Source organism: Notamacropus eugenii, chromosome 5 (assembly GCF_028372415.1).
Source record: "Notamacropus eugenii isolate mMacEug1 chromosome 5, mMacEug1.pri_v2, whole genome shotgun sequence".
Lineage (NCBI taxonomy): Eukaryota > Metazoa > Chordata > Mammalia > Diprotodontia > Macropodidae > Notamacropus > Notamacropus eugenii.
Genome location: NC_092876.1, coordinates 343,992,285 through 344,019,105, shown reverse-complemented (window position 1 = coordinate 344,019,105; position 26,821 = coordinate 343,992,285). Strand labels below are relative to the sequence as shown.

At 38.1% G+C, this 26,821-nt stretch overlaps 1 protein-coding gene across 3 annotated transcripts in view; it reads right to left on the bottom strand.

Annotated features, from left to right (window-relative positions):
- EAF2 (ELL associated factor 2) overlaps window positions 1–26,821 on the bottom strand; it is a 118,982-nt gene that overhangs the window by 40,644 nt on the left and 51,517 nt on the right. For 2 of the 3 annotated variants that reach the window (XM_072613870.1, XM_072613872.1), the window contains one exon: window positions 19,125–19,574. The exons of the other annotated variant lie outside the window; for it this stretch is intronic. In XM_072613870.1, the coding sequence (XP_072469971.1) occupies window positions 19,528–19,574 (47 nt within the window). In that variant the 3' untranslated portion in view covers window positions 19,125–19,527. Of the gene's footprint in view, window positions 1–19,124; window positions 19,575–26,821 lie in introns of those variants that run through there. 3 annotated transcript variants of the gene reach the window in all.

The following is a 26,821-nucleotide window of genomic DNA, read 5'->3' as shown; positions in this document are numbered from 1 at the left end:
ATTAATTTTTGTCTTTTATTCAGCATCAATGTGAAACATTGGATTAGGTGTCTTTCTGCAGTCCTTTGCAACTCCTTGATTCTATCATGCTTCAGAACATGAACCCTCACTTTTCTCCAGTTACTGTCATTTTCTCCATACGTTTTATTTACTCCATGACTAAGTCCTTTAGGGAATCTCATAATATGCTTTTTGTTCCAACATTGATAGCTTTGGTGTAGCCCTCCCTGTCTTCTATTTCCACTACTACAGTATCTTCCTCATTTAAATTCTCCTGGCTTCAACATCATTTCCCTCTATTTTCTATGAAATGTTTTCTCCACTATGTGCCAACCCTCATTTCTCCAGAGGCCAGAGTGACTTCTCCATTGTTTTTTGAATAAGGACCAAGTTCTTCATTCCCTATTTCAGAGACCTTCCTCAAGATACCACCCCCCACCCCAGTGCCAGTGAACTTACTTCTTTTGAGTCCTCCAGGTACTCCACCCATTCTCTACAATCTTTAAGAACATTTTCTCTATTTTTATGCCCAATAATGGCATCTTATGCCTAAAACAAACCTTCCTTAGCTGATAATGGGATAGAGTGGGGAGGATGAAGGAGAATACACTAGTAATTAGCTGGCAATAGGAAATGGGATAGTTTAAGGTGCATGAACATATTGACATTATGGGAGACACTGAATGGGAAATTGGATTGGAATTGGATAGAAGTAGTCACTACAGTAGAGGAAAGAGATTTAGGGTGGACACACTGGGAGAAGAGAACAGCACTTATTGAATACTTACTATGTACCAGGCACTGTGTTAAGTGCTTTACAAATATTATCTCATTTGTTTCTCAAAATAACCCTGGAAGATAAGTACTGTTATGATCCCCATTTTACCCACAAGGAAACTGAGGCAGACAGAGGCAAAGTGCCTTCCCCAAGGTCACACAGCTAATAAGCATTTATGGCTAGATTCAAACTGAGGTCTTCCCTGACTTTAGGCCCTGAAGCTCTACCCACTGTGCCACCTAGCTCTACTGTAGCAAATGAAGACTGAGATGAAGTTCTATGTCTTTCTATTCATACTTAGGAATCTGACATAACTGGGTAGCAAATCTGATTCCAGTAAACCCAGGGCATGGTGCAGAGTAGGCTCTTAATAAATGCTTGCTGACAGAGAGGAAGAAGCTGCTTTAGAGGAACTATTTTAGAAATTTAAAATGAACAAAGGTGAAAGTTAAATAGGAAAAGACTGGTAGGGTTTAAATAATGAACTCTTCTAGTATGAGGGGTTAGGCAAGGAAAGAAAATATCTCCCATTTACTTCCCTCCCCTTCAAGTGCAGACAAGACAAAAGTAGGGGATAAAATCTCTGGAAGAGTTGAAAGGATTACAAAATTAGGAGTTGAAGGGAATGAATGATCTTGGTTTAGTTTATATTTTGTTCAAGGGGTGACTATGGCACTATGGAGTTTAAAAGACCAGTTATATATAGAGGCCAGAGAGGAAATAAGAGTTACTTGTTCAGTGTTTGCTCTAGGCTTACGGTAAGGTAAGGGAAGCAGAAATTAGGCTCCCCTCTCCTCACTCCCAGCTCAGTCAATATAGTCCATGGGATATAATAATCTAAAATTACATCCTCTGTTTTTTTACTTCATTTGACTACAATACCTTCTTCTTGATTCTTGTCACTGTCACCTACAGACCTCCAGGTCACACTCTTACCTCTGTAATTCTGTCACCTAGTTCAATCTTCTTTACAATCCACTAAATCCTTTCTATCATCATCACTCTCCTAAAGTAGCTTTGTTCAAGGTGGCTAATAACGTCTTTATTGCCAAATTCTACAGTTTTTTTTCTCATTTTGGTCCTCCTTCATCTGTTTGTAGCATTTATCACTGTTGATAGCACTTCTTTATGGCCTTTCTTCCCTTGGCTTCCATGATACTTTACTCCAATTATTCTCCTCCTACCTTTCAAACCATTTCTTTGCCTCCTTTATGGGCTTTTCATCCTGCTCCTGTCCCTTAAATATGGTTTTGCCACAAGGCTCTGTTCTGATCTTTGTTTTCCTCTTCCTCTATACTTATTTGATATTTTCTCTATTCTCATGGACTTCAATTATTACAACTCTAAAGAGTACTCTGAAATCTAAATATCATGTACTGAATCACTAACTGCCTCCTGGATGATTCTGTCTGCATGGTACCTTGGCACCACAAATACAGTATACCCAATAGTAATCTCATCATCCCCTACTCAACCTGGTCTTTCCACTAACATTTTTATCTCCCACCTCATTGTATACATCCAAACACTTGGACAGACCTGTTGTTTTTGTCTCCACAATGAATTATTCTTGTACCTTTCTCTTTCTCTCCACTTTGGCATTATGGTGATAGCCCAGGTGTTCCTGACTTCATTTTATCCCTTCTTCAGCATATCTTTCACATTATTGCCTAGTAAGTTTTCCTAAAACCCTGTGATGATCATTTAACCCCTAATCAAAAATCTTCAGTGACTCTTCATTGCCTTCTGAATGTGTGTTCAATTTAATGATCTTTGAAAAGAATTGAAAGACCAATGGATAGGGTACAGTGGGACTCCAACAACAGACACAGGAGTAAATCTATGAAATCATGGGCATGCTAACATATCCACTTCAACATACACATCATATTCCATGGATAAAAAGGATGCATAATTTTAGAACTGAATAGTATCACCCTTTCTAGAAATCTCATTTTATAGATGAAAAAACTGGGCCCAGAGAGGTTATGTGATTTGGTGAAGATGACAGACACAATTAGGAGTAAGAATTTGGAGAATAACTTGGGCTTCCTGACTACTAGATCAATTTTACACCACGTGTAAAATGAGAGGCATGGTGGGGAGAGGGGGAGACTTGTGAGGCTATAGAGCATCCTTATCAGATTTAAGGACGATATAAGGCTGAGAGAGGCAGATAACACACTGGGTGACAGTCAGGATCAAATAGGACTTGAATGGACTAGAACATTGTGTTGAACCCCCAAAGATGAAATTCAATAACAACAAATGTAAAGTCTTGCATCTGAGCATAAAACAATCCTTTCCAAGACTTCCAAGCCATGTGAGCAACAAGATAGAGGACTAGATATTTTCTCTAATCCTCATGACCTCTTTAACTTTTCCAAAGGAGAAATTATGCATCAAAAATTAGACTTCAGCTGTTTCCATGTCTAGGACATCCAGAATCAAAAAAGGGGGGAAATCCTCCCAAACACAGAAACTGATGCTCACCATCCTTGACTTAACACCCCTCCTACACCTCTCATGCCATCAACAGTGAGGCTATCCTAGTACACCTAAGGCCACAACACAAGCTTACATCAAATCAAAACTCTTATACTCCATTATCCTCTCCCTCTTTCCATTTTAGTAGAGACCTCAGTTTTAGGTTAAGTCTCTCAGCACTTAACAGTAACTTGGGCATATCCCTTCAGGAACAAAAGCCTGCCAGGGGCTGCAACTAAGAAGCACAGATGCCGGGGAAAGCAGGCTCAGAACTGCCAGTATCATGACAAAGAACTGGAGAATAGAAGGAATGGGATAGATCACCAGGACAGGACACCATGTGTGTGAAAAGCTGTGTAACACTCTACCAAGACTGAGGGAAAGAGCACCTCTCATCTGGCTGGAGCCAGTTCTAAACACCCAAAAGTTACTTGGGGCAGAAAGCTATGCTAGTGATCTTTGAAATGTGGACAACGAAAATTTGGAGAAGACTGAGAAACTTTGAGATCCAGCCCCCAAGAAAACCACAGTTAGAGAGGAGGGAGTCAGAAATGAGCAATAAGGGAAACAAGGGGGGAGGGGTAGAGAACAAATGAAAATACCAAGGATTTTAGGAAGAAGAAAACTCAAAGACCTTGAACATAAACAGAAAAATCAACAGGAAAATCAGTAACAAGCAAAGGAAATATTACCACCAGACCTAGTAAACAATTTCAGGTATCTATAAATATATACTGCAAAAAAAAAAAAAAAAAAAGTCATCTAACCCAGTGAAATTTGAGAAGAACATTTAATCATAAGATGCTCTCCCTAAGTTGTTTAAAAAAGAAATGAGAATTACTGGAGCAGAATTTAGGTCTTATACAAAAAAAAAAATGAGCAGAATAGAAAAACTTAAATCTACAATTGTAAGCCTCACTAAAGAAACAAAAGAGAGAATAATAGATTTCAAATGTAAATAAACAGAACTGAAGGACACCTAAAGGAAGAGAAGGAAAATAAAAGAACATTAAAAGAAAATAGACTCTCACTATGCAAGCAAAATATACTAAACTAACAGGATGGACAGAGACAAGCTAAGGATCATAGATCTCCCAGAAGAACACAACAGGACAAAAACCCTCAACACCATAATGAAAAAAAATAATAGAAGAGAACTCCCTAGAACTTCTAAAGGTAGAAAATTATTCTGATGGAAAGAATCCACAGATTGCAAAAAAAAAACCCCAAACAAACAACAAACAAAATCTCTAGGCTGCAAACTCCAAGACATATAGAAACAACAAGTTCTGCAAGTCATCAAGAGAAAGAATTTTAAATACAAAGGAAATTGAGATTCAAATGACCAGTATCCTGGGGTGAATAATGATAGAATCCAGGGAGGCTCTTGATGGGAGTGGCCAGTAGCCTGGAGAATGGGATTTTGATAGGATCAAGGGTGGGAAGTACAAAAGAGATTTGGACCTAGTGATAATGAACAGGGCCTCCAAGGACTGCCAGATTAAGTGGGAAAATTCAAGGGGATTCCCAGAGTCTGTACCCTATCATTACCCCCTCAAACAGATGGGACCCAAAATCTTTTGGGGTGTTGACCTGAAAACTTGGTTAGAGAAAAGGCAACATGGCTAAATGCATACATTTTATGATTTAATTAATTAATCAATTCCCCATAAAGAAAACAGTTACATAGCGCTATGGAGTCAGAGGTGACTCTGACTATCTAGTACAGAAATCATCTGTCTTAAGTACATTTTGCCATGAGAAAGAAACTCTCCTAATTAAGCAAATCATAAATTCAGTAAGACAGGACAATTAACAAAGCAATGTTAGTCAGGCCTTGAGATTCCAAGCTGGGTAAGCATATGTCTCAGTGATAAGGAAAGAAACCCCACCACTAGTAAGTGGCAGGCTTCCTCCCTTAAACAGATAATTGACATAGGAAAGGGTAAACAATGTTCAATAGAAATTATGATCTAAGATGTCTATATTTTCTTTATCATTAATACACCATAACTTAGTATATGTCTATAGATCAAAGGAAAGTCCCATTATTCATAACATAGTATGTGTCTATAGATAATAAGATTCATCAAAGGAAAGTCTCATTATTCATCAAAGGAAAGTCTTATTATTCAAGATATAGTGTCTTAGGTTAAAGGTCTCCTTAAGGAGTGTAGAGTCGGCCTTGGCTGGCTTTTGCTGACATAGGAAGAGGCACTCTCTGAGTTTACTTCAGAGAGAACAGAGATTATTCCAAAATTTTATATTAAACATTATCAGGGGTAAAGACCTTCTGAAATTGCTTCCTGCTGGCAGGGAGCATGGAGCTGTCCCTGCCTCTGGGTCCTGTTCAAGGGGTACATAGCCTGAGCAATCATCTGGAAGTTGATGATTTGCACTCAATTTCACCATCAGGTCCCTTCCCAACAAGGGGGCAGGGCCACAGGAGGGCATAAGGAAGTAGTGTTTAAATAACAGATCCTAAAATAGACAGGGGAGGGAGTATATCTGGAGACATCCCTTAATCTCTCCTTCAATGCCTATGACCCGATGGGTAGAGGGGTGGGTAGGGCCAGAGTAGTTGGTTAAAACAGAGAATGTAGCCATGTTAAAGTGGGCAAACTTACCTTGGACTTGATTTTTGCCCAGGGCTTGGCTAGAAATGGGGAGAAAATGAGAGCGCTGCCAAGCCCCAGGCTTTCCCTTTGTTCCAAGTCTTGAAAGACTGGAGGATAGGGTACTGGGTGACAGCTCCATCACTTTTCCAACCTTGGGGACAATCCTTCTACCAATGTCCCTTTTGGTCACATGGACATAGTTCCTGGACCTCCCTGGTGGGGTGGAGGTGGGGCGACCTGGAGGGACACTCCTTGGACCAGTGACTCTCCTTGTGGCATTGAAAGAAAGCAGGTTTCCCCACAGCCTAAGTAGCCAGACTTCCTCCAAGAGGAAGCCCTGGAGGGGTATTTCCTGAGTGTTTTCCTGGTCATGGAAACAGCTAAGAATTGAGCATGTTCTCTGTCTCTAGCCCTTTCCCTTCATTCTCTTTCCTCTGCTGCAATGAGGTCTCTGTTGTTAAAGACTCCAAAGGCTATCTACAGTAATTGGACCTGAGGCGTTTGGGGTCCCATTGCCAATTTCTGCAGTTTCCTCCTAATACCTGTAGCAAACTAATTAATAAAATACATGCTAAGGATTGCTGCCCCTTCCATGGAATCAGAGTCCAAATTTGTATGCTTTTTAATAGCTTCTACTAACCTGTTTTGAAAAAGGGAAAGGTTTTCCTTTTCTCTCTCAGTATTATATCCTTCTGAAATGTAGTTCTTTGGTGTCCCCAGGATGCCCAACCTCATCATTATGGTTCGCTGACCTCAACAGTACCATGCTGTCTAAGTTAGTGAACATGTCCTTCCTTTTTCTTAATCACTAACCTAATCTTTTTTGGGGGGTGGAGGAGAGGGATGCCCTTTGTAATAACAGTTGAGTGCTTGTCATGAAATATCTGTTGTATCAAAACAAATTGTATCAGTAAATTACAAAAAAAGTCACCATAAAAAAATCATTTGGAAATCATGAACTATACAACTTTCTATAAAAGGAAGATTAGGCCAATGTCAACATTTGAGAATAAAATGGAGTTCAAAATCTTTCTCTGAGAGACTAGGAAATATACTCTGTTAGGCCTTAGGGAAGTCATGAAGATCACAAAATGAGTATTCTCCTCTGAGGTGTATAGTTATATTGTTAAAAGGACAGTCAAAGAAGATGATGGAGGAAAACTGTAGTCTCTGCAGTTTAGGATCCCTGAGATATTCCTGAGTGCTGTTATTTTTGTGTTCCAGGTACCTTGCATACAGTAGATACTTCATACATGCTAGGTTAAACCACCTAGATCTTAGATAAAAAGAGGGAAAAGAGTCACCCTTTAAAAGAGAAGATGTCCCTTCTTAGAATGTTTGTTGCTTGTAATCATAATTGAATATTCAATCTCATTAGGGTTTAGTGAAAATAGGCATGTAAATTTTTCTTCAGGCAAGTTCACAGGTCCCATCATCTGTTTATGGGCCTTAAAATACAAAATTCTTGGGGCAAAGGATGAAAATTTCTAAGGTACGACCTGGTGATCAGGAACACTCTCTGTGTGGATCACATCTGCTTCAGTCAAATCCTTCTGCAGGAATCATTGCCACTGTTATTACTATCTCTTGGGCTGAGAAAGTCCACTACCAGGAATTCTCTCTAGTCAAGTAAACCAGAAAACTATGTTTGATAACATATCTCCCAGGTGCTCCTGCACTATGGTATCTATACTCAGGTCCCAGATCAAGGAGAATTGTGCTCACCTGCAGGCTTTGCCAAGCTTCCATTTGCAAATTCCTATTGAGGAGGAGACTATACTAGGACAAAGTCTTCCACATCTTCCTAGAACCCCACAGTCCTTTCCTAGAACATAGGTTTGCTCCACTCTGGTCTAGTCCATGCTTTGAAGAGGGAAAAGGAAATATGAAAGGATAGTGAGGAGGCATTTTCTCTTTCTTATCCCCCTATGTATCTGGGTGCCTCTTATGAGTTCTCCTCCCCCAAATTCATTAGATTGTGAGCTATTTGAGCTCTGGAGCTGTCTTTTGCCTTTCTTTGGGTCCCCAGAACTTAGCACAGTATCTATCATATCGTTGGCACTTAGTTGTGCTTATTAAATTACTATTGTCTGACTTAACTGACTTCACAGAATCTGAGCAAACCAGGTTGTCTAGGTATCAGCCTCCAGCCCCTGAAATTGTCTCTTTTCCTCCCAACAAAGTACCTATGGCTACATTCTCCATGGAGAGGTTCCCATGAGATGACAGGACTTCTTAACTTGTACTCATCAAGGACCTCTCAACCATCTGGTGAAACCTATGGATCCTTTCTCAGGAAAATGCCTTTAAATGCATTAAATAGAATACATAGGATTACAAAGGAAACCAGGTATATTGAAACATAGCAATCAAAATATTAAAAAATAAAACAAAATTTATAGATTAAGTGACTTGCTCAGCTACTAAGTGTCTGAGGACACGTTTGAACTCCTGACTCCAGTCCAGCATTCTGTCCACTGCACTACCTAGCTGCCTCACATCCTCATCCCTCCCCCCACCCCCTGGCCAGGATAGCTACATTATAAACTCACCCAGTTGGATTGGGGAGCTCACCAATTCACTAGAGAAAGGAAGGCTTCCCTAATCAACCCCCTTTACAGAAGGAATATGAGAAGAAGAGATCTAGGATAATAGATTTATATCTAAAGTTGAGAGGGACTTTAAGTAGTCAATAAACATCTATTTAGTCAATAAGTAGTCAATAAGTTTAGTCAATAAACATTTATTAAGCACCTACTATGTGCCAGACATTGTGCTAAGCCCTGGGGATACAAAGAAAGATTAAAAATCACTGCCTACTCTTGAGAGCTCACAAGTGAGTCCAATTCCTCCACATCCCCTTTCTTTTTCTAGTTGAGGAAACTGAGGCCCAAAAGGTAAAGGCACTTGCCTAAGGTCAGATAACTTGTAAGTTGAGTCAGTACAGGCACACCTCATTTTATTGTGCTTAGCTTTATTTAGAACTTTGGAATTGATTGTATGTCATAGGAGACACTGGCACAGGACCTCTCAGCATGGTGTGTTCACATCAAAGAAGGTGCTGTGCTCTATGAGCAAAATAGAATTGAAACAGCTCAGAGGAAATGCAGGATTCACGAGTTTGGAGTATCCACCCAAATGTTTACATGGACTATTTGTGCCAGATCTGTGGTAGAGCATTCTGAGCTCGTATTGGTCTGATCAGCCACAGTGGACACATGGAAACTTGACTTTATCATAGGGATGTCATTTTGGTCCTCTTAGAACAACAACCTCCACCACTCTGCAGATATTCCATTTTTTACAAATTGAAGGTCTGTGGCAACCCTGCATTAAGCAAACCTATCAGCACCATTTTTTCAACAGCATATGCTCAGATCACGTTTCTGTGTCACATCCTGGTAATTCTCACAATATTTCAGAGTTTTTCATTATTGTTATGTCTGTTATGTTGATGTGTGATCAATGATATTTGATGTTACTATTGTAATTATTTTGGAGTGCCACGAACCGTGCCCAAATAAGACAGCCAACTTAAGGGACAGGATGAAAGGGAAGAGGAAATAGAATAAACAGGGGTGGAGGAACAGGGGAAGAGGAGGAGGTGGGAAATAGGATGGAGGGAAGTACAGTTAGCCATAGTAACTGGGAGAAAAAATTTGAAGCAAGTTTCTCTGATAAAGGCCTCATTCCTCAAACATATAGAGAATTAAGTCAAATTTATAAAAATAAAAGTCATTCCTCAATAGATAAAATAATCAAAAGATATGATCAGTTTTCAGGTGAAATAATCAAAACTAAGCCATATTAATTCACTCTTCACTGGAGAAATACAAATTGAAACACTTCTTAGGTACTACCTCATACCTATTAGTTTGGTTGATAGGACAGAAAAGAACAATGTCAAATGTTGGAGGATATGTGGGAAAAATGAGACATTTAATGCACTATTGGTTGAGTTGTGAACTGATTCAGCCATTCTGTAGAGCAGTATGGAACAATGCCCAAAGGGCTATAAAACCATGCATACCCTGTGACCTAACAATACCTAGGTCTGTACCCCAAAAGAGACAAAAAAAGGGAAAAGGACCTATATGTACAAAAATATTTATAGCAGCTCTTTTCTGAGGACAAAGAATTAGAAATTGAAGGGATGCCTACTAATTGGGGAATGCTGAAAAAATTATGGTATGTGATTATAATGGAATACTGTAGTATTATAAGAAATGATTAGCAAGATACTCTCAGAAAAACCTGGAAAGACTTGCATGGGCTGATGTAAAGTGAAATGGACTATGTACAAAGTAACAGCAATATTTTTTGTAAGATGATCAGCTGTGAATTACTTAGCTGGCAATACAATTCAATGCAACTCTGAAGGACTTATGGTGAAAAATGCTATCTAATCCCAGAGAAAGAACTGATGATGTCTGAATACAGGTTGAAGCACATTATTTTTTACTTTCACAATTTTCTTGAGGCTTTTTTGTCTGTTTTCTTTCACAGCATGACAGTTATGGATATATTTTGCATGACTGCACATACGTAACCTATATCAAATTGCTTGCCTTCTCAGTTGCGGGACAAAGAGAGGAAGGGAAAGAATTTGGAACTCAAAGTTTAAAAAAAAAATGTTAAAAATTGTTTTTAAATGTAACTGGTAAAAAATAAAATACTAAATTTTAAAAAAAGAAAGAAAAGACATCAAACTTAATCAATAAATATTGTGTGTGTGTTCGGACTGCTCCCCTGACCAGATATTCCCCCATCTCTCTCCTTCTCCTTAGGTCTCCCCATTGCCTGCGACACAACAATATTGAAATTAGGCCAATTAATAACCCTAACGTCTAAGTATTCAAATGAAAGAGTCAATCAATGGGGCAAACTTCACTGTTGTCTTATTTTAAGAAATTGCCACAGCTACCCCAGCCTTCAGCAACCACCACCCTGATCAGTCAGCAGCCATCAATGCTGAGACTGTCTTCCACTAGCAAAAAGATGAGGACTTGCTGAAGGCTCAGATGATGGTTAGCATTTTTTAGCAATAAAGTATTTTTGAAAATTAAGGTATGTACATTTTTCTAGACATAATACTATTATACACTTCATAGACTATAGTTTAGTGTAAACATAACTTTTACAGTCACTGGGAAACCAAAAAATTTATATGACTTGCTTTTCTGCAATATTTATTTTATTGTGGTGGCCTGGGACTGAAACCACATATCTCCAGGGTCTGTTCTGTATTCATGATCAGGTTCCTTGACTCTTAATCCATCTATGTTTCTACTGCATTACAACAGAGGAAGAAGCAGTGAAATGAGAGGCAGAAGAAGATAGGGACTGGGAAGGCCTAGTGTTGAGTTTATTTGGGAGTGGGGGAAGGACAGAGTAAAGGGCCAATGTGTGCCCTTCCCCATCCTTTCGTTTAAATGGAACTGATCCCTATACCAGCCAACATGTAGCTGGAAGAGAGGGGAATATAGACAGCTTGTCTATATGACTTGGTCACAAGACCCTTGGGGTGGAAAAGTAAGCCCAGGCCTGCAAAGGGACAGAGGAGGATCACACAGGTATTTGCTGGTGGTGGGCTGGAAGCATGTTGCCCTTCCCCTGTCCCAGGTTGCTGACATATGACTACAGGGCAGTTGGCAGAGTAGCTGCTTGAGGCTAGTTCTGTGTGGTGCAGTTGTAACAAAAGCAGCTTCCAAACACTACAGAAATAGTTTAGAGGCAGAAAATAGCTAAAAAATGCAAAAAAAAGCCTGCACTTGAACTTGGATGGTTATCTCCTCTCTTCTTACCTCTGTCTCATGAAATTCCTTCCCTTCCTTCAAAGCTCAATTCTAGTGCCACCATCAAGGAAAAAGACTGATTTCCTCAATCTCCTCAGTAGCTAGTTGCTCCCTCAACAGACATTAACAGCTATTATTTATATAGCTGTTTTACTTATATGAATTTTGCAAAGTGCTTACATATGTTATCTCAATTGGTCCCCAAGACAACCCTGTAAGGTAGGAGCTATTAGGATTGACCCCATTTTTGAGATTTTTGTCCAAGGGCTGTCCCTCCATCTCATACATATCATGAACAGGCTTTGGAAAAAAGGCCTCACCCCCCCCTTGCAAGAGAGCATGAGAGAGGTCAGAAAAATACAGTTTTCAAGAGGAGGTTTTAAAACCCAAAGGGCCTAATTTTGAGATCAGAGCAAGCCACGCCCTTGGGGTCACACTTCCTTCTTGGTACTGGCATATCTTGGAGAGGGACATTGTTGGTTCAGTTCCAGACCACCACAATAAATCAAATACTGCAATAAAGTGAGTCACAAAAACTTTTTCGTTTCCCAGTGCATATAAAAGTTATGTTTACGCTAAACTATAGCCTATTAGGTGGGTAATAGCGTTATGTCTAGAAAAATGTACATAACTTTAATTTTAAAATATTTTATTACTAAAAACTGCTAACTATCATCTGAGCCTTCAGCAGGTCATCATCTTTTTGCTTGTGGAGGGACACCTCAATATTCATTGCTGCTGACTTATCAAGGTGGTGATTAGTGAAGGTTGAGGTGGTTGTGGCTCTATCCACTGTACCACCTAGCTGCCCCAACTCTTTCATGTTTAAAATGGGAGGGTAAGATGGGGGGAGGGGGCGTGGACATTGGATTAAATGATTTCTAAGGTTCTTATATAACCAAGTCCAAGACCTGTCCACCTAGCAATGCTCTGGCCTGACTACAGGCTTCTGACCAGTTCTCAGAGCAAATATAGAATTGTCCATCAAATCCTACACTAGGAGGCATTTTTTTTTCTAGTTCAAAGGAGAAAGTTTTAGAATAAATTGAAATATTGATTTTTGCCCGTAAAACCCATCATTATTTTCTCCTATTGAACTGAGCAATCTTTAAGGTAAGGGTTAAGTCTTGTGTTTCTTTTATATCTTATATTGCATAGAGCAGATGATATAATTGATATGATAAAGAGATGACCTGAGTTCAATTGACTTAGGCATTTACTAGCTGTGTGATCCTGAGCAAGTCACTTCATCTCTGTCTGCCTCAGTTTCCTCAACTTTAAAATGAGGGTGATAGTAGCACCTACTTTCCAGAGATGAGATATTTGCAAAGTACTCAGCAGAGTACCTGGCACATAGCAGGCAGGTAAGAAATGTTTATTCCCTTTCCTTCCCCCACCACATAATCAGTGCCATATGTAAAAGGCTGCATTTTAATTGACTTGTGATACCATGGATAGGATAAAGAGATGGACCTATAATTCTCTGTGATCCAAAGTACTACTTATAAAATGTATATAGAATTTTTATTTATATATATGTATATCTACATACATACATGCACACACAGTAATACACTGTTGGGTATATATGTGGATATATATGTTCATACAGCAGTATATACTTATGTGTATATATACATAGACACAGGAATATACTCTTATGTGTATATATTTATACACACAGAGCAATTTCTTGTGTGTGCTTTATATATAGTATACTCTTAGGTTATATGTACATATTACAAAGCAACATATTCTCATAAGCATATACATATATTTATAGCAATATATTCTTTTGTGTAAATTATATATTTATATGTATACACCCAAAGCAATTTCTTCTTGCATGTTTTTATGTGTATACGTACACAGAGGAATAAACTCTTAAATATGCAATTGAGCAAATGCTTTTTGAATGAATGAATGAATGACAAGAAAGACGTTCAAGAAAAGCTAGGATAAATTTCTGATTTCATGATGATAGATTCATAAGGCATTGATGACAGATTACGGATTTTCAAAGATATATAACTTTAACCCATGAGAACAATGCTGTGAAAGACAACTACATTATAAGTGTCCCCTTTTGTGCTAGTATCTGAGACAGAACAAATGATGAGCCATGCTCACTCAAGAAGGCATTCCTTATACTTTTATGAGAAGCAAGGAAACATAGCGAAGGCTCAGGAGACCAAGAAATAGGATGAAAGCAGGAGAGACAAGCTTGTGTAGAGAAGATAAAGGATCTGAGATTACACACCCTAAGGAAGAGAAGGCTGAGTTAATACTGAATAAATATTTGTCAATGTGCAGATATTCTCCATCTTCACCAGGGGACACCAGTGGCTTCTAAACTACAAGGATCACTGACAAAAGTCTGTAAACTTAGAATAGACATTTTTTGTTAAGGCTTAAGTAAATCTGTTATTGGGGCAGCTAGGTGGTAGAGTGAATAGAAAGCTGGGCCTGGAGTCAAGAAGACTCATCTTCCTGAGATCAGATCTGGCCTCAGACATTTACTAGCTGTGTGACTCTGGGAAAGTCACTTAACCCTGCTTGCCTGAGTTTCCTCCTCTGTAAAATGGGGTGGAGAAGGAAATGGCAAACTGCTCCAGTATCTTCACCAAGAAAACCCAAGATGGAGTCATGAAGAGTGAGTGAGACACAACTGAAATGACTCACCACCAACAACAAATCTATTACTGCCTAGAGCCAAGGGGAAAGAAAGGACCTCTAGCAGTCTTGATCTGTGAATTCCCTTGGGATGTGGTCTTTCACCTGATGAGAATGAATAACGTTCTTTTCTTACCTGAACTTTCCCAACCAAGAGTCAGCCATGACTGCTCCCAAGAGAGGAGTGAAGTAGCAGAGACTGCTGAAGGCATGGTACACCGATGTAGATGTGTCTTCACTCCAGTGTAGGAAGTACAGAAAATAAAGTGTCAACACAGCTAGAGAGGAGAGAAGGGTGCAGGTGAGATGAAGGTGGATTAGATCAGTATCTGGGAAGGGAAGAGTTGGAAGTTAATGTTCTGAACCTGAACATTTATGAAGAATAGAGTCCATTTTCAAAGACCTGCACTAATAGAGTGGAACTGTGACATAAATAATCCAGAACAATGGCCTTACAAAAATCTCTTCTATATCACTTGGAATGCATTGTATGATGATTTTTCTGACAGGTTTCCTTTGCCAATTATGTTTTGCTCCATTAAAATTAATTGGCTTGCCCCAACCACATAGTGTAGAAGTGGTGGAGAGGCAGTCAGTCTAGGTTTAAAATTTGTCATAGATAATACAAAAAATTAATAATCTGCATAGAAATGAGAAGCTGATTTGATAAGCTAATCTCCCAGTTTCTGAGAGGTTGAAATGGGTCACAAGACACAGTCAACTAATGCTTGGGATGCCAAAGGAGCCTTTGCTTCCAGGGCATCCCATAGGAGTGAATGCCTGTTGCAGTTTAACTTCCTAGAATTGGAGGCCACCAAGGATTTGCAAAGGATTTGGAGAAGGAAGCAAAGGGAGGGATTGCTGGGAGAGGGGATGTACCTTAGCTCTGATTTTCATAGGCAGTTCAGGGACTAGAAGTGGTACCTTTTTAATTTTTTAAAAAAATTATATATTTATATGTAGATATATTTTATATATTTTAATTATATATTATGTTTTTATATGTATTTTAAATTATAACTTTAAAATGACTGAATTTCAAAAACTCTAGGCAAAAAATAAGACTCAGAACAATAAGGTAGAGGAAAAGCTGAGAGTAGGTGTAGACAGGGTAGGTACTCCTTAGGAGAAAATACATGAAAGTTCAATGAGGTATATTTTTTAATGTGATTTTATGAATTCACATATTTTTACTGCCAGAAAGTTGTTCTCTCTCTGGTTTGTAGGTATTTATATTTTGACAAGATCTACACATCAAGGCTCAAAATAACCCAAGGTTAGGGTAGAAGAGGGAAGGATTTTTGTAACCATACCTAGTGCGTTAAAAAAGTGCCCTGTCTTGGCCTTGATTAGTGAAATAAACTTTTGTCTCAAAAATATAGTCCTACATGGAGAGACTGATGATACAAAAAAGAGAAGGGATCTTTGGAAAAGCAAAGTCAGATAGGAAAGGATGGAATAAAGAAGCAAATTTGAGTAACATATTGCCTCACACATAATAGAGGGTTAATAAGTGTTTATTGACTGGAAGAAAGAAAAAGATTAGTCCCAGCCTGGAAAATTCAGGCTCCTTAGGAATAATATATGAACTCATCCTTAATGCCTGTTAGATCAAACCTTTGGAGATTGTCTAAGCAATTCTACGTTCAGTGCCGTCTATGGGAGGGAGATGGTTTGTGAGAAGACTGAGAGCTAGACAGTGGAATAGGTCATGTTAAGTGATCATGGGACCATAGCAAGCAGGAGGCAGAGCAGAATTCATAAGCATGTCTCAAAATTCAGAAACATTCCTACTTTCTCTGGCCAGTGTGGGTTGGTAGTATTAGGACTACAGCACTTACACTTGTACTTCTAGTACCAACACAAAGCTAAAGCCTCTGCTGGGTCGGGACTTCACACCTGGCTTCATGCCAACATTCAGGGCCACAATGAAGATATGGTGAGCTCACTATAGGCCAGTTGTGACAGGACCCTCAGCTGAGGGTCCTGGGCAAGCCACTTAATCTCTCTCCTCATTAATATCTTCATCTGAAAATGCCTACCTCATAGGGTTGTTGTGGGGAAAGGGCTTTATAAACCTCAAAATGCTAGAGAAATGAGTTACTGTTATTATAGTCATTACATCTCAGCTGACACAGGGTCAGGGCAGAGGCCATCCCTTGACTACTTCTTAAAGAGGCCTATTCACTGAATGGGCATTAAGTCACTCTGAGTACCTGAAAAGGCCTTAGCCTAAAAGGGCCAGGGTCTCCCATTACATCCTGGACCATTTCCAGTCATCCTGATGAATATCTGGTCACTGAATTCAGATGGCTCAGGAGAAGAAAGTGAGGCTGGTGATCTTGCACAGCCATCCCTCACTCAAATCAAGGTCAACTGCAAGTCATGTCATCATTTCCCTGATGTCATGGTCCTCTTCGAAAACAAAGGACAAATATAACCTCTGAGTAGACTGGGGAGCCAGCTAGCTGGGTAATTAAGCTCATCTTCTCCCTCTCCCTTTCCTTCTCCAGTCTGAAGGAAAGTAAATATTGGTGGCTAGAAGCTGCCCAGTTAACTTGGGGTTTACTTGCTAGTTTTCCTCCCTCCCTCCCTCCCTTCCTTCCATCCTTCCTTCCTTCCTTCCTTTACATTGCACCACAATAGGTCCTTGCCTGACCTCCACTTCATGGCTGTTTCTTTAATCCCCACTATCTCCCCCTCTCCACCCCACCCTACCCCCACCCCAGCCCCTGGTAGTTCTGGAACCATGGACCATGATCAAATCAACTCCATGACATTGTTCCTGGATAGAGTACCTCAAACTACTCCCTTCTTCTTTTACCTCCACTCACCACTGGTTAATTTCAAGGACCAAAGCCATCCCCCCATTTTGGATATTTTTCCCATAGTCTTTGCTTTTGAGTTTGTATGCCTAGCCCCACAACAGTGCTTGGCAACAGAAAGCAATAGACTTTATCATTCATGATTAGAAGAGCTACTTCCCAAAGGACCAGTGATCAGAATATACATACATTTTTCAGACATAGCCAATATGTGATTTGTTTTGAAGACTTGGTAAAAGTAGGGGCTTTTATTTGAAAAGAGAGAGTAGAATTAGGGAGGAGATGAGAGGTAGCCTATAGTCAAAAGGAAGGAAGTGACATTGTCTGAAGGCTTTTCTTTTAGCAGTAGTGGGATTTTACCATCCACTTTCTTCAACTGAATTAATGATCCCCTCTTCGTTATCTATCCATGTTCTCACCCACAGACAAATTAGAAAATGGAAAACTAGTTGAAAGAGATAAAGAGAACTGATGAAAAAAGCATCTTCCAGGTAAAAATGAATGTCATCAGTTTACCTCTCGATGGGAACTTATGAACTAAAGACAGTGAAACTCACAAAAAGGGAGGCCATTAAAATGACAGATTACATCATTGATAAGGATGAGGGGAAGGGTATTACATGACAGTCTGTGCAGGGAGTGCACTAGCAATGCTATGGTTAACATAATTTCATGGAATGACATGGCCAGGGAGTGTTGTAGGCATGACTCAGGTTCCATTTGGGGGTGAACTATGGCACTTAAAAGACACTGAGCACTAAAACAAGAATACAGTGACCTTGAGCTTCTCTCATTGAGTTCCCCATCGTCTCTATCTGGAAATGTGCCCATGATAAGGAGCTGGAGACTCTAGTGGTCCCAGGCACCCCCTCTGAGAGGGTTTGACTAGACATAGCTGGGATACAGCTATACCAATATGGAGGAGGAACATGGTATGATGGAGCAACACTTTCATGACACTTTGTGGTCAGAGCCCTCCTGAATGGATTGGGGGAGTCTTTGCTGTGGGACCAGCCATAAGCTTATGCTCAGACAGAGTGATTAGACTGGTGGCTGCTGGAGGGTACTGAGCAGTAGGGTAAAGAAAGAGCCACAGTGAGCATTCCTGTTGACTGTACAGCATGAGTTGAACTGCTAGCATAGTCAGAAACTAGGCCAGAACATTCAGCCACTAGAAAGAGACACCTGATGTGGCCAGTCATTTGAAGAATGATGCAGCTGTTTCATTAAAAGAACTCTCATTTTCAGAAACAAGGCAAGGTAGGGCAGCAGGCCCTGCCATGAAGAGATCTCTCCTGAAAGGGATGGGGAGAGAGAGACTCCATCTATGAACCCATCCTATAGTCTATGACCCAGAGGCTCCAGGTCCTAGTGAGAAAGGAGCCATAGCACTGGAAAATGACAGCCAACTTGGGAAAGAGTTTGGGGAACTTCCAGGGTGATGAGAAAGCCCAGATTTATTTGCCTTTTATTGGGAAATCTCATTATCTTTCAAGATTGAATCTGCCTGTAACTCGCATCTCATCAGTACTCTCTGACTGGAGGACAGGGTGATGGGCTCCAAGACCTCTATTTAAGGAGGGGGCTCAGCTCAATATTTCTTCCCATTTCCTACCAGTCACCCTGCTTTTGGGTTTCTTTGGAACTCTCCTTCAAGCTCTATACCTTCTTCCCCCATTAAATTGTATAAAATCCTCGAGGGCAAGGACTATTTTTGTTTTATTTATATTTTAATCCCCAGCATTTAGCACAGAGCCTAGTAAACAACAGGTACTTAATAAATATTAATTGATGATTTTGGAAGGGCTGTGACTTCTTGCCCTAAAGGAACAAGCTATGGGTGAAGGTGATTGCTGAGGTAGTTCAAATAGAAACTGGAGGAGTTTCAGGAGCAATTGTTCCTGAGGGTATGGAACCTGGAAGGTTAATGCTCATAAATGAAACATAATTTAGCTTTCTGACATCAAGCCATTTATTTTTCATCTCAAAAATCAAATAAGGAATTGATGTTGAATCTGTAAGACGAACGAACAAATTGTTTTCTCTGATCCATGGACTTCCTTTCACCTTAAATTTATATGCATCTATTTAGTTATTACCAATTTTCAAGAATAGCAGATGGCAAATATAAAATACAATCAATAATTATCATATATTAGAAAAAACACTGAATACATTAAAGCTGTATTGTTTCCATATAACATTAGCAGAAAATTAAGAATCAAATTATATTTCTGTTACCATCAAAATTGAGACAGTTCTCAGTCTTGAGAAATTTTATTCAGAGTGCAAAACAAATTCTCTCATGTTCTAATATTTTAAAAATATTTATGTTGAGGCTCATAGTTTTTTCACTCATCACTGTCACTTCCTGATTCACTCAGCTGCAAATCATTTCCTAAAATAAAAAAGAAACAGGTAAATAAACTATTTACATTAAAGTTTTTAAAAATTCAATTAATATAGAATAAATAAGATCAGGTAAAATGTGAACTTATAGCTCATTATTTTCAATTGTTATTTTACACAATAACAACACTAATGTTTACATGTACTTTAGGTTTTACAAAGTGCTTTACATACATTATCATATTAAGAAGTCTGCTTATTTTAAAATTTGATGTATTAGTGTTCAAATTTGCGATTGTCAAATGTTTGTTTACATATATTACTTACCATCTATTTTTGTCCTTTTAGTTCATATCACCAATGTATTGTAAACTAAAAGCCTCCCTTATGTATTACACTTTTAATTCTCTTCATTTGGGACTTTTCTGAGAAATTATCAGGGAATTGAGGAAAATCTAATTTAGACAACCATCTTACACTGTTTTGAAACTAAGACTGTTTGAAGTTTTACTTGGATGATTGTTACTGATGGTGTATAGTGGTTCATGCCAAGTGGTATTATTCTCTAGAAAGCAATTCTAGGCCTGATAGGTTAGAAATGGGGTACTGATCCTCATTATTATGGCCTGTGAGGTCAGGAACGTGGCAATGGACAGTCACCTAATGTAATTCCCTGACACATTCTACATCAGGTTGTGTTAGCCACTTCTTTTAAAAAGTGCTTGTATCTTTAAGAAGACCAGGCATCATGTTTTCCTTGGTCTTGAATTGTTTCAGTCTTTGTGATCTCATTTGGGGTTTTCATGACAAAGATCCTGGAGTAGTTTGTCATTTTCTTCTCCAGGTCATTTGACAGATGGAAGAACTGAGGCAAACAGGGTTAAATCCAGGGTCATACAGCTAGTAAGTATCTGAGGCTGGATTTGAACTCAGGTCCTCCTGTCTCCAGGCCTAGCACTCTATCCATTGCACCCACCTAGCTGCCCCATCATGTTTTCACGTGAGCACCTTTAGTCATATTGCTTGTTTAATGTGTCAGAGTTTATTTTCCTTGTCTTTATAGGTAGGAAAAACTGAATTTGTTTTCCATATGCAATATTAATACATTATAACCACAGAGAATAGCACCACAACGTAACAAACCTAAAATAAACACAAATGTATTCCAGATTACCTCCTAGCACTGAAAGAATGGCAGATTTGATTGTTGTACAAAAGAGGAAGTAGAAAGGAGAGGAATTTTGGACACAGAAAGAGAAAAATGTTTGGAGCTGGAAAAGAAGAAATTTGAAGGAGGAAAGAAAGGAGCAAAGAAAGGGAGATAAAGGATGTTTTATTTCCTGCCATACTAGAATAAAGCTACAAGAGCTAGTTCTATGAATGGATTCAGTCCACCTTGTATGTGACCAGATCATCAATCTAAATTCTCTACCACCTTCAACTCCAGCTCTCTAGTGTTTGGAGAATCAGTCATTGAACTGGGAGGCAAACCTTCTGGCATTTTCCCTAGCTAATACATTAAATTAAATAATTTATTTATTTTTATTATATTTATTTTAATAATTAAATAATAAAGAGCTAATAAAGTCCTAACTTCTTTGATAGTTGATGATAGAAAACTCCCTTCTGTTGCTGCCTCTTCCCTTTTGATATATAGGTTATTTCCAGTGTTTTGCTATAACAACTAAAGCAACTATGAATATTTTTGTACATATAGACCTTTTTACCCTATAATAATTATATACATATGTATATTTTTTTAATTTATTTATGGTTCCGTTTTTAACATTCAATTCCGCAAGAATTGAATTCAAAATTTTTTCCCCATCTCTCCCAACCTCCCACCCTAGGGCAACATGCACCCCATCCATCCCTTCCTTCAGTCTGTCCTTCCTTCTGTTACCCCACTTCTCCTCTCCTCCTCTCTATTTTCCTGTGGGGCAAAATAGATTTCTACATCCCACTGCCTCTACATCTTATTTTCCAGTTACATGCTAAAACAGTTTTTAACATTCATTATTAAAGCCTTGAGTTCCATATTCTGTCCCTTCCTCCCTCCCCACTCACCCTCATTTGAGAAAGTAAGCAATTCAATATAGGTCATACATATATAGCCATGCAAAATACTTCCATAATAGTTATATTGAGAAAGACTAATAGTCACAATGTCCTTCCACAATAGTGTTTGCTTCTGATTATCCCTTTCCCCAATTTGCTGTCCCTTCTATTATCTTTCTTCTCCAACCCCTTCCCCCTTGCCTTCCTGCAGGGTAAAATGAATTTCCATATCCAATTGAGTGTGTGTTATTCCCTCCTTAAGCCAGCTCCCATGAAAGTAAAACTCATTTATTCCCTTTCATCTCCCCTCTCTTCCCCTCCCTTGTAAAAGCTCTTTCTTGCCTCTTTTAGGTGAGATGATTTTTTCCACAGCTTCAATACTGAAATCCAACACTGATTACTATTTTTTTTTTTTACATTCTAAGGGTTATAAGGTGACATTTTAAAGCTGTCTTTATGGACAGTTCAAACACATTTTTCATTTGATCAGTGGTTTGTATTTTCTCCTACAAAAATTTTCTGTTCATGTCTGTCAGGGATATTTCTTTACTATTATAAAGTTCTATATAGCAGATCTATAGCTGATATTTCCTACTACTATTTATCTTCAAATACAAAGCTTATCAAGTTTTGCTCCAAAAATTTTTCTCTCTGCTTTATTAAAATGTCTCCCCTCTCTGTAGATGGAATAAGTATCACTTTTTCTTGAAATTTTTAAGTATTTATATGCTTAATACTTAGATTGCTAAACCAAGTGAGAATTTATTTTGAAATATGGTAGGGACCAAACATATTTACTTTTTTGGCCACACAATTTTCCCAGCAATTTTTATTTAAAAGTCATTCTTTCCACAATGCTTTTTCAAATTAAATTTTATTTTATTTTGAATTAAGCACTAAAAAAAAGAGAACACTTCCAAATGCAAAGCACAACAAAAATCCGAAGATATGTAAAATCACAAATCTTAGTGGCAGCTTGCCTTTTTAAAAAAAGCAAATAAATTTAACATGTCATTTTCAAAGCTGTCTGCCTGTTTTTATTTCTTTCTGATTTTCTGTTCTCCTTAGAGTGTTTTTAAAGCACGGGTTTATCCAATACTAAACTTTTATATATGCATCTGCTTCTATTTCTGGGTTCTTATTTCTCTCTTCTTTTTCCAGTAAAATGACATTTTCAGTTGTTTCTACAAAGTACATTTTGAGATCTGGTAGTATTACTCCCTCTTTTGCTTTCTTTTTCATATCTGTTCTTGATATTCTTTTTCCATATGCATGTTCTGACATCAATTTTATGAAATCACGCATTATCTAATTAATATTGTCATTTTCTTAGATTTGTTCAGCCTAACAACTGATAATTCATTTTTGAAGACAATATCTTCAGAATTTATTTGTTGATGAATAGGCAGATTGAAAAATTATTCATCGGACTTATGGCTTATTAAATGGGCAGATTTGGTTCAGAATTATAGAGAGCCTTTCATTTGTTTAGTTCTTCCTTGATTTTCACCTGAATAATCTTGAATTTATCTTTGTATGTTTTGATAAATTAATGTTCAAATATATGATGCATTTGATTATTATTCTTATAAAAGGCATTTCTCAGTTTTCCTTGATTCCAACTAGTACTGAATAAGAAGCAAATGATTTTTAGTAGTTTTTCTTGCATCTTGGTCCTTTTAACGTTCTTTATTAAGCCTATTCTTTTGCTGTCAGGTTTTCTGAATAGATAATAATGTCATCTGCAAAGGGAATATTTTAAGTTTTTCATTGCTCCTAACTTTCTTTTTAAAGCCTTATTATTACTGAGATTGATTTATAAAACTATGTTAAATAGGAATAGTGAGAGTGGGCATCCTTATTTAATAACATCTTTTTATGTAATGGGAATACTACTCTATTCCATAAACTATTGTTACTCAGTCATGCTTGACTATCTGTGACTCCATTTGGGATTTTCTTCTTGAGCTCATTTTACAGGTGAGGAAACCGAGGCAAACAGGGTTAAGTGATTTCCTCAGGATCACACAGCTAGTAAGTGTCTGAGACTAGATTTGAACTGAGAAAGGTGAGTCTTCCTGACTTCAGGCCTAGTACTTTATCCACTGCATCACTTAGCTGCCCTGTATAAAATATTAGCTTTTTTTAAAACATGTACTTTTTAATCATATCCTGGAAAGATCTTTCTATTCCTATATTTTAACCATCTCTAACATGAATGCTGTATTTGATTCAAAGGCTTTTCTCTATGTTTAATGAGATGATATATAACCTTTATTTTTTCATTTGTTTGTATTCTTGCATCCTATTTTAAAAGTTATTTGGTTATGATGCAACATTTTGATGTATTTATAATGGGGCAACGAGACAATGAGGACCATGCCCTTAAAGCATTCTCAGATTTGCCCTTTCTAGTTAGCTGCACAGAATACACACACCTATTCTCTGCTTGGTTCTAATACAACAATGTGGAGTTTTTGGAAGCCTATTTCCGGCCAGAATGACTGAGAAGCTGATACTGTGTAACAATGAAAAATCTTCTAAATGGCTATGGATCCAGAAGAGCTGACAGCTCAGCTATTGCTGAGTTGGGAATAGGACCCAATACTCTCTTATTTTATTTGTTTCATGGTAGCAAGTGAGCTATGAGGTGATAAGGGAGAGCTGTTGCCCACTGCCCATCCATTTGATCCATCTGTCTGTTCCTTTTGTGTTTATTCTTTCCTGATTTTAGGTAAACAAATACTTGGAGATGTGAGTGCCTGGACACCAATGTGAGTTCAGGCAAACTCAGGGGGCCTCATCAGAAGACCACTGGTAACTGAAGTCTGTAGTAGAATCCAGTGGGGTGCTAGGAGTAGCCACAAGAGTGTAGTGGCCAACGATAGAGGAAATGCCTATAAAAGAATATGAAAAGAAAATTATTCTAAGACAGCTTTAAAGATCCTGACCTCTTGTGAAAGACTAGTTATGGTCTCCAGAAAGGCAGTGATCCTATGAGAGAGAACTACACTTAAGAGGAATTACATGAGAACTCCACAAAGAAAGAAAAGGACTCCTACCAGTACCAGAATTTGTGAGTTATCCTTTTGCTCTAAGTGTTCCCAACAAATGCAATTCACTACCACAGTAGTTTGAGTCCTCTCTCCCAAGAAACTCTGTAGATAAAGGAAAAGTATGTTTCAAGTTTGAGATGCTTTTTAAGAATCTTTTTGTAATACCTTCTCAGTAAGTTTTTTGTCTAAAAGCTAGTTGATGTCTACATGACTGTCAATGTGAAACATGCTGGGGGGCGGCTCATGACTAACAGTACTAGAAGCTTAAGGTCCTGTTTTATGTCCTACAGCTCTGAAAAGAGTAGCAGTTAGTCTCATTCTGGGGACCCAACCTGTGAATGTGAGTCTAGGTTGGGAGAGTGACTTAAAGAGAGTGTTAAATACTGTTATATTCGACTTAAGAGAACTTTCTTTATTATTTTTGCAACAATATTCATATGAATGATATTGCCTATTGTTTTCCATATCAACTTTTTATTTTGTTTGAGAATCAAAACTATGTTTCCCAGAGAAGAACTGGGTAAAATACTCTCTTACGCTGTTTTCAAATGAGTTTGGGAGAATTCACTTGTGAATCTATCAGGGCCCAAATATCATTTATGTAGAGAAGCTCTCTAATTTCTTTACTGATTTCTCTTTTGAGTCTATTCTAGATCCACTTCTTATTTTGTTAGTCTTGGTATTTTGTCATAACGTGGTCAATTTTAGAACACTCTTTCCTCTTCAATCTATGTAGATGTTTCCATATTAATTGTGTTTCTTGTGATCTGCACATTACTGGATTCTGCTTTTTAATACCTTCTGCCACCCTTTTTCATTTTGTTATACCATGTTATCATACCATTGTTAGTGTTGTCCTTTCTTTGGCCATTTTTACTAAAAGGGATGGGACAGTTTCTTTCTCATATTCTTTCTATTACTAAACCAAACTTGAAGCATTTTAAACATGGTTCTTTTGTCATGTTAATAACCATGTATCTCTTTTGCTTGGACTTCTTCCTATTGTTAATCAGTAGCTTGACTTGAGGATTATGCTATCTGCTGTTATCTCTTTCTTGGATATTTTTCCTTCCTTTCCTCTATTATGCTAAAAATTAATGTAATTTATGCTTTTATAAGCTCTGTGTATTCTCAATTTTTTTAACAAGTGGTTTACCTTGAATTGAGAAATATAAATTATTTTAAATGATTAGTTTTTTGGCTCAGAGACTTGTTTGATCTTCAGAAGCTTCTGTGAAATGGATAAGACTCAGAAAAATGGATCAAGTCCTTTCCCTTCTAAAATATCTATCTCCTATTTCCATACAAGATATTGAGTTTAATTGGATAGATAATTCTGGATAGGTGGGAGGTACTTTTTAATTTTTTAAAAGTTATATGCCAATTTTTCTAATCTTCCCTTCTATCATTAAAGGTTTGTATGATCTTAATTACTGCTTCTTGTTAAATGATTTCTGCACTTCTCTTGGCTGTATTTTCTTTGTTATTGTGGTATGAGGGTTTAATTATAATGTATGGGACTTCCTGCCAAAATAGATGCCTGAAAGGAAGCACACTGCCTAGCTCTCCTCCACCTAGTCCAGCAAAACTCTGATGTACGCACCAGAATGAATATGTTCAAGAATTCCATTGAAAACTACAAGTGAGTGATTTCTTCAGCTCAACCTTCAACCTTCAACTTTCCAGGATAAGAAAGTCAGTCAGAAGCCACAAGGAAGAGGAAAGCCTCTTCTTCACCCTAGCAAAGTCCTCATAAACCCCCAACATGACCAGAGATAGCTTGGGGCTCCTGTAGCCTGTCAGGATCTAGGTCCAAAAGTAATAAGTGGAGGGCTTTAAACTAAAAATAGGGAAGGGAAAAGGAGAGAAATCTCTACTACATAAATTTTCCATGGTATATACCGAAGAATAGCTACTATGTAGAAAGAACAGTAGGAAAGAAGCCCAGTAATTCATATGAGATAAAATTCCCAAAAGGAATGATATTATATGCAAATGCACAAAATATGAGTATAAAATAAATAGATCTTAAAACAATGAGGAAAATTTGACCTGATGGCTATCAATGAGACATGAAAAATGAGACCCATGATTAAAGTGTCATTCAAGAAGTACATATCTCATTCAGCAGAGGGTACTATGCGCTACAGAGACAGAGAATAACAAATGAGGTATTCAAGAA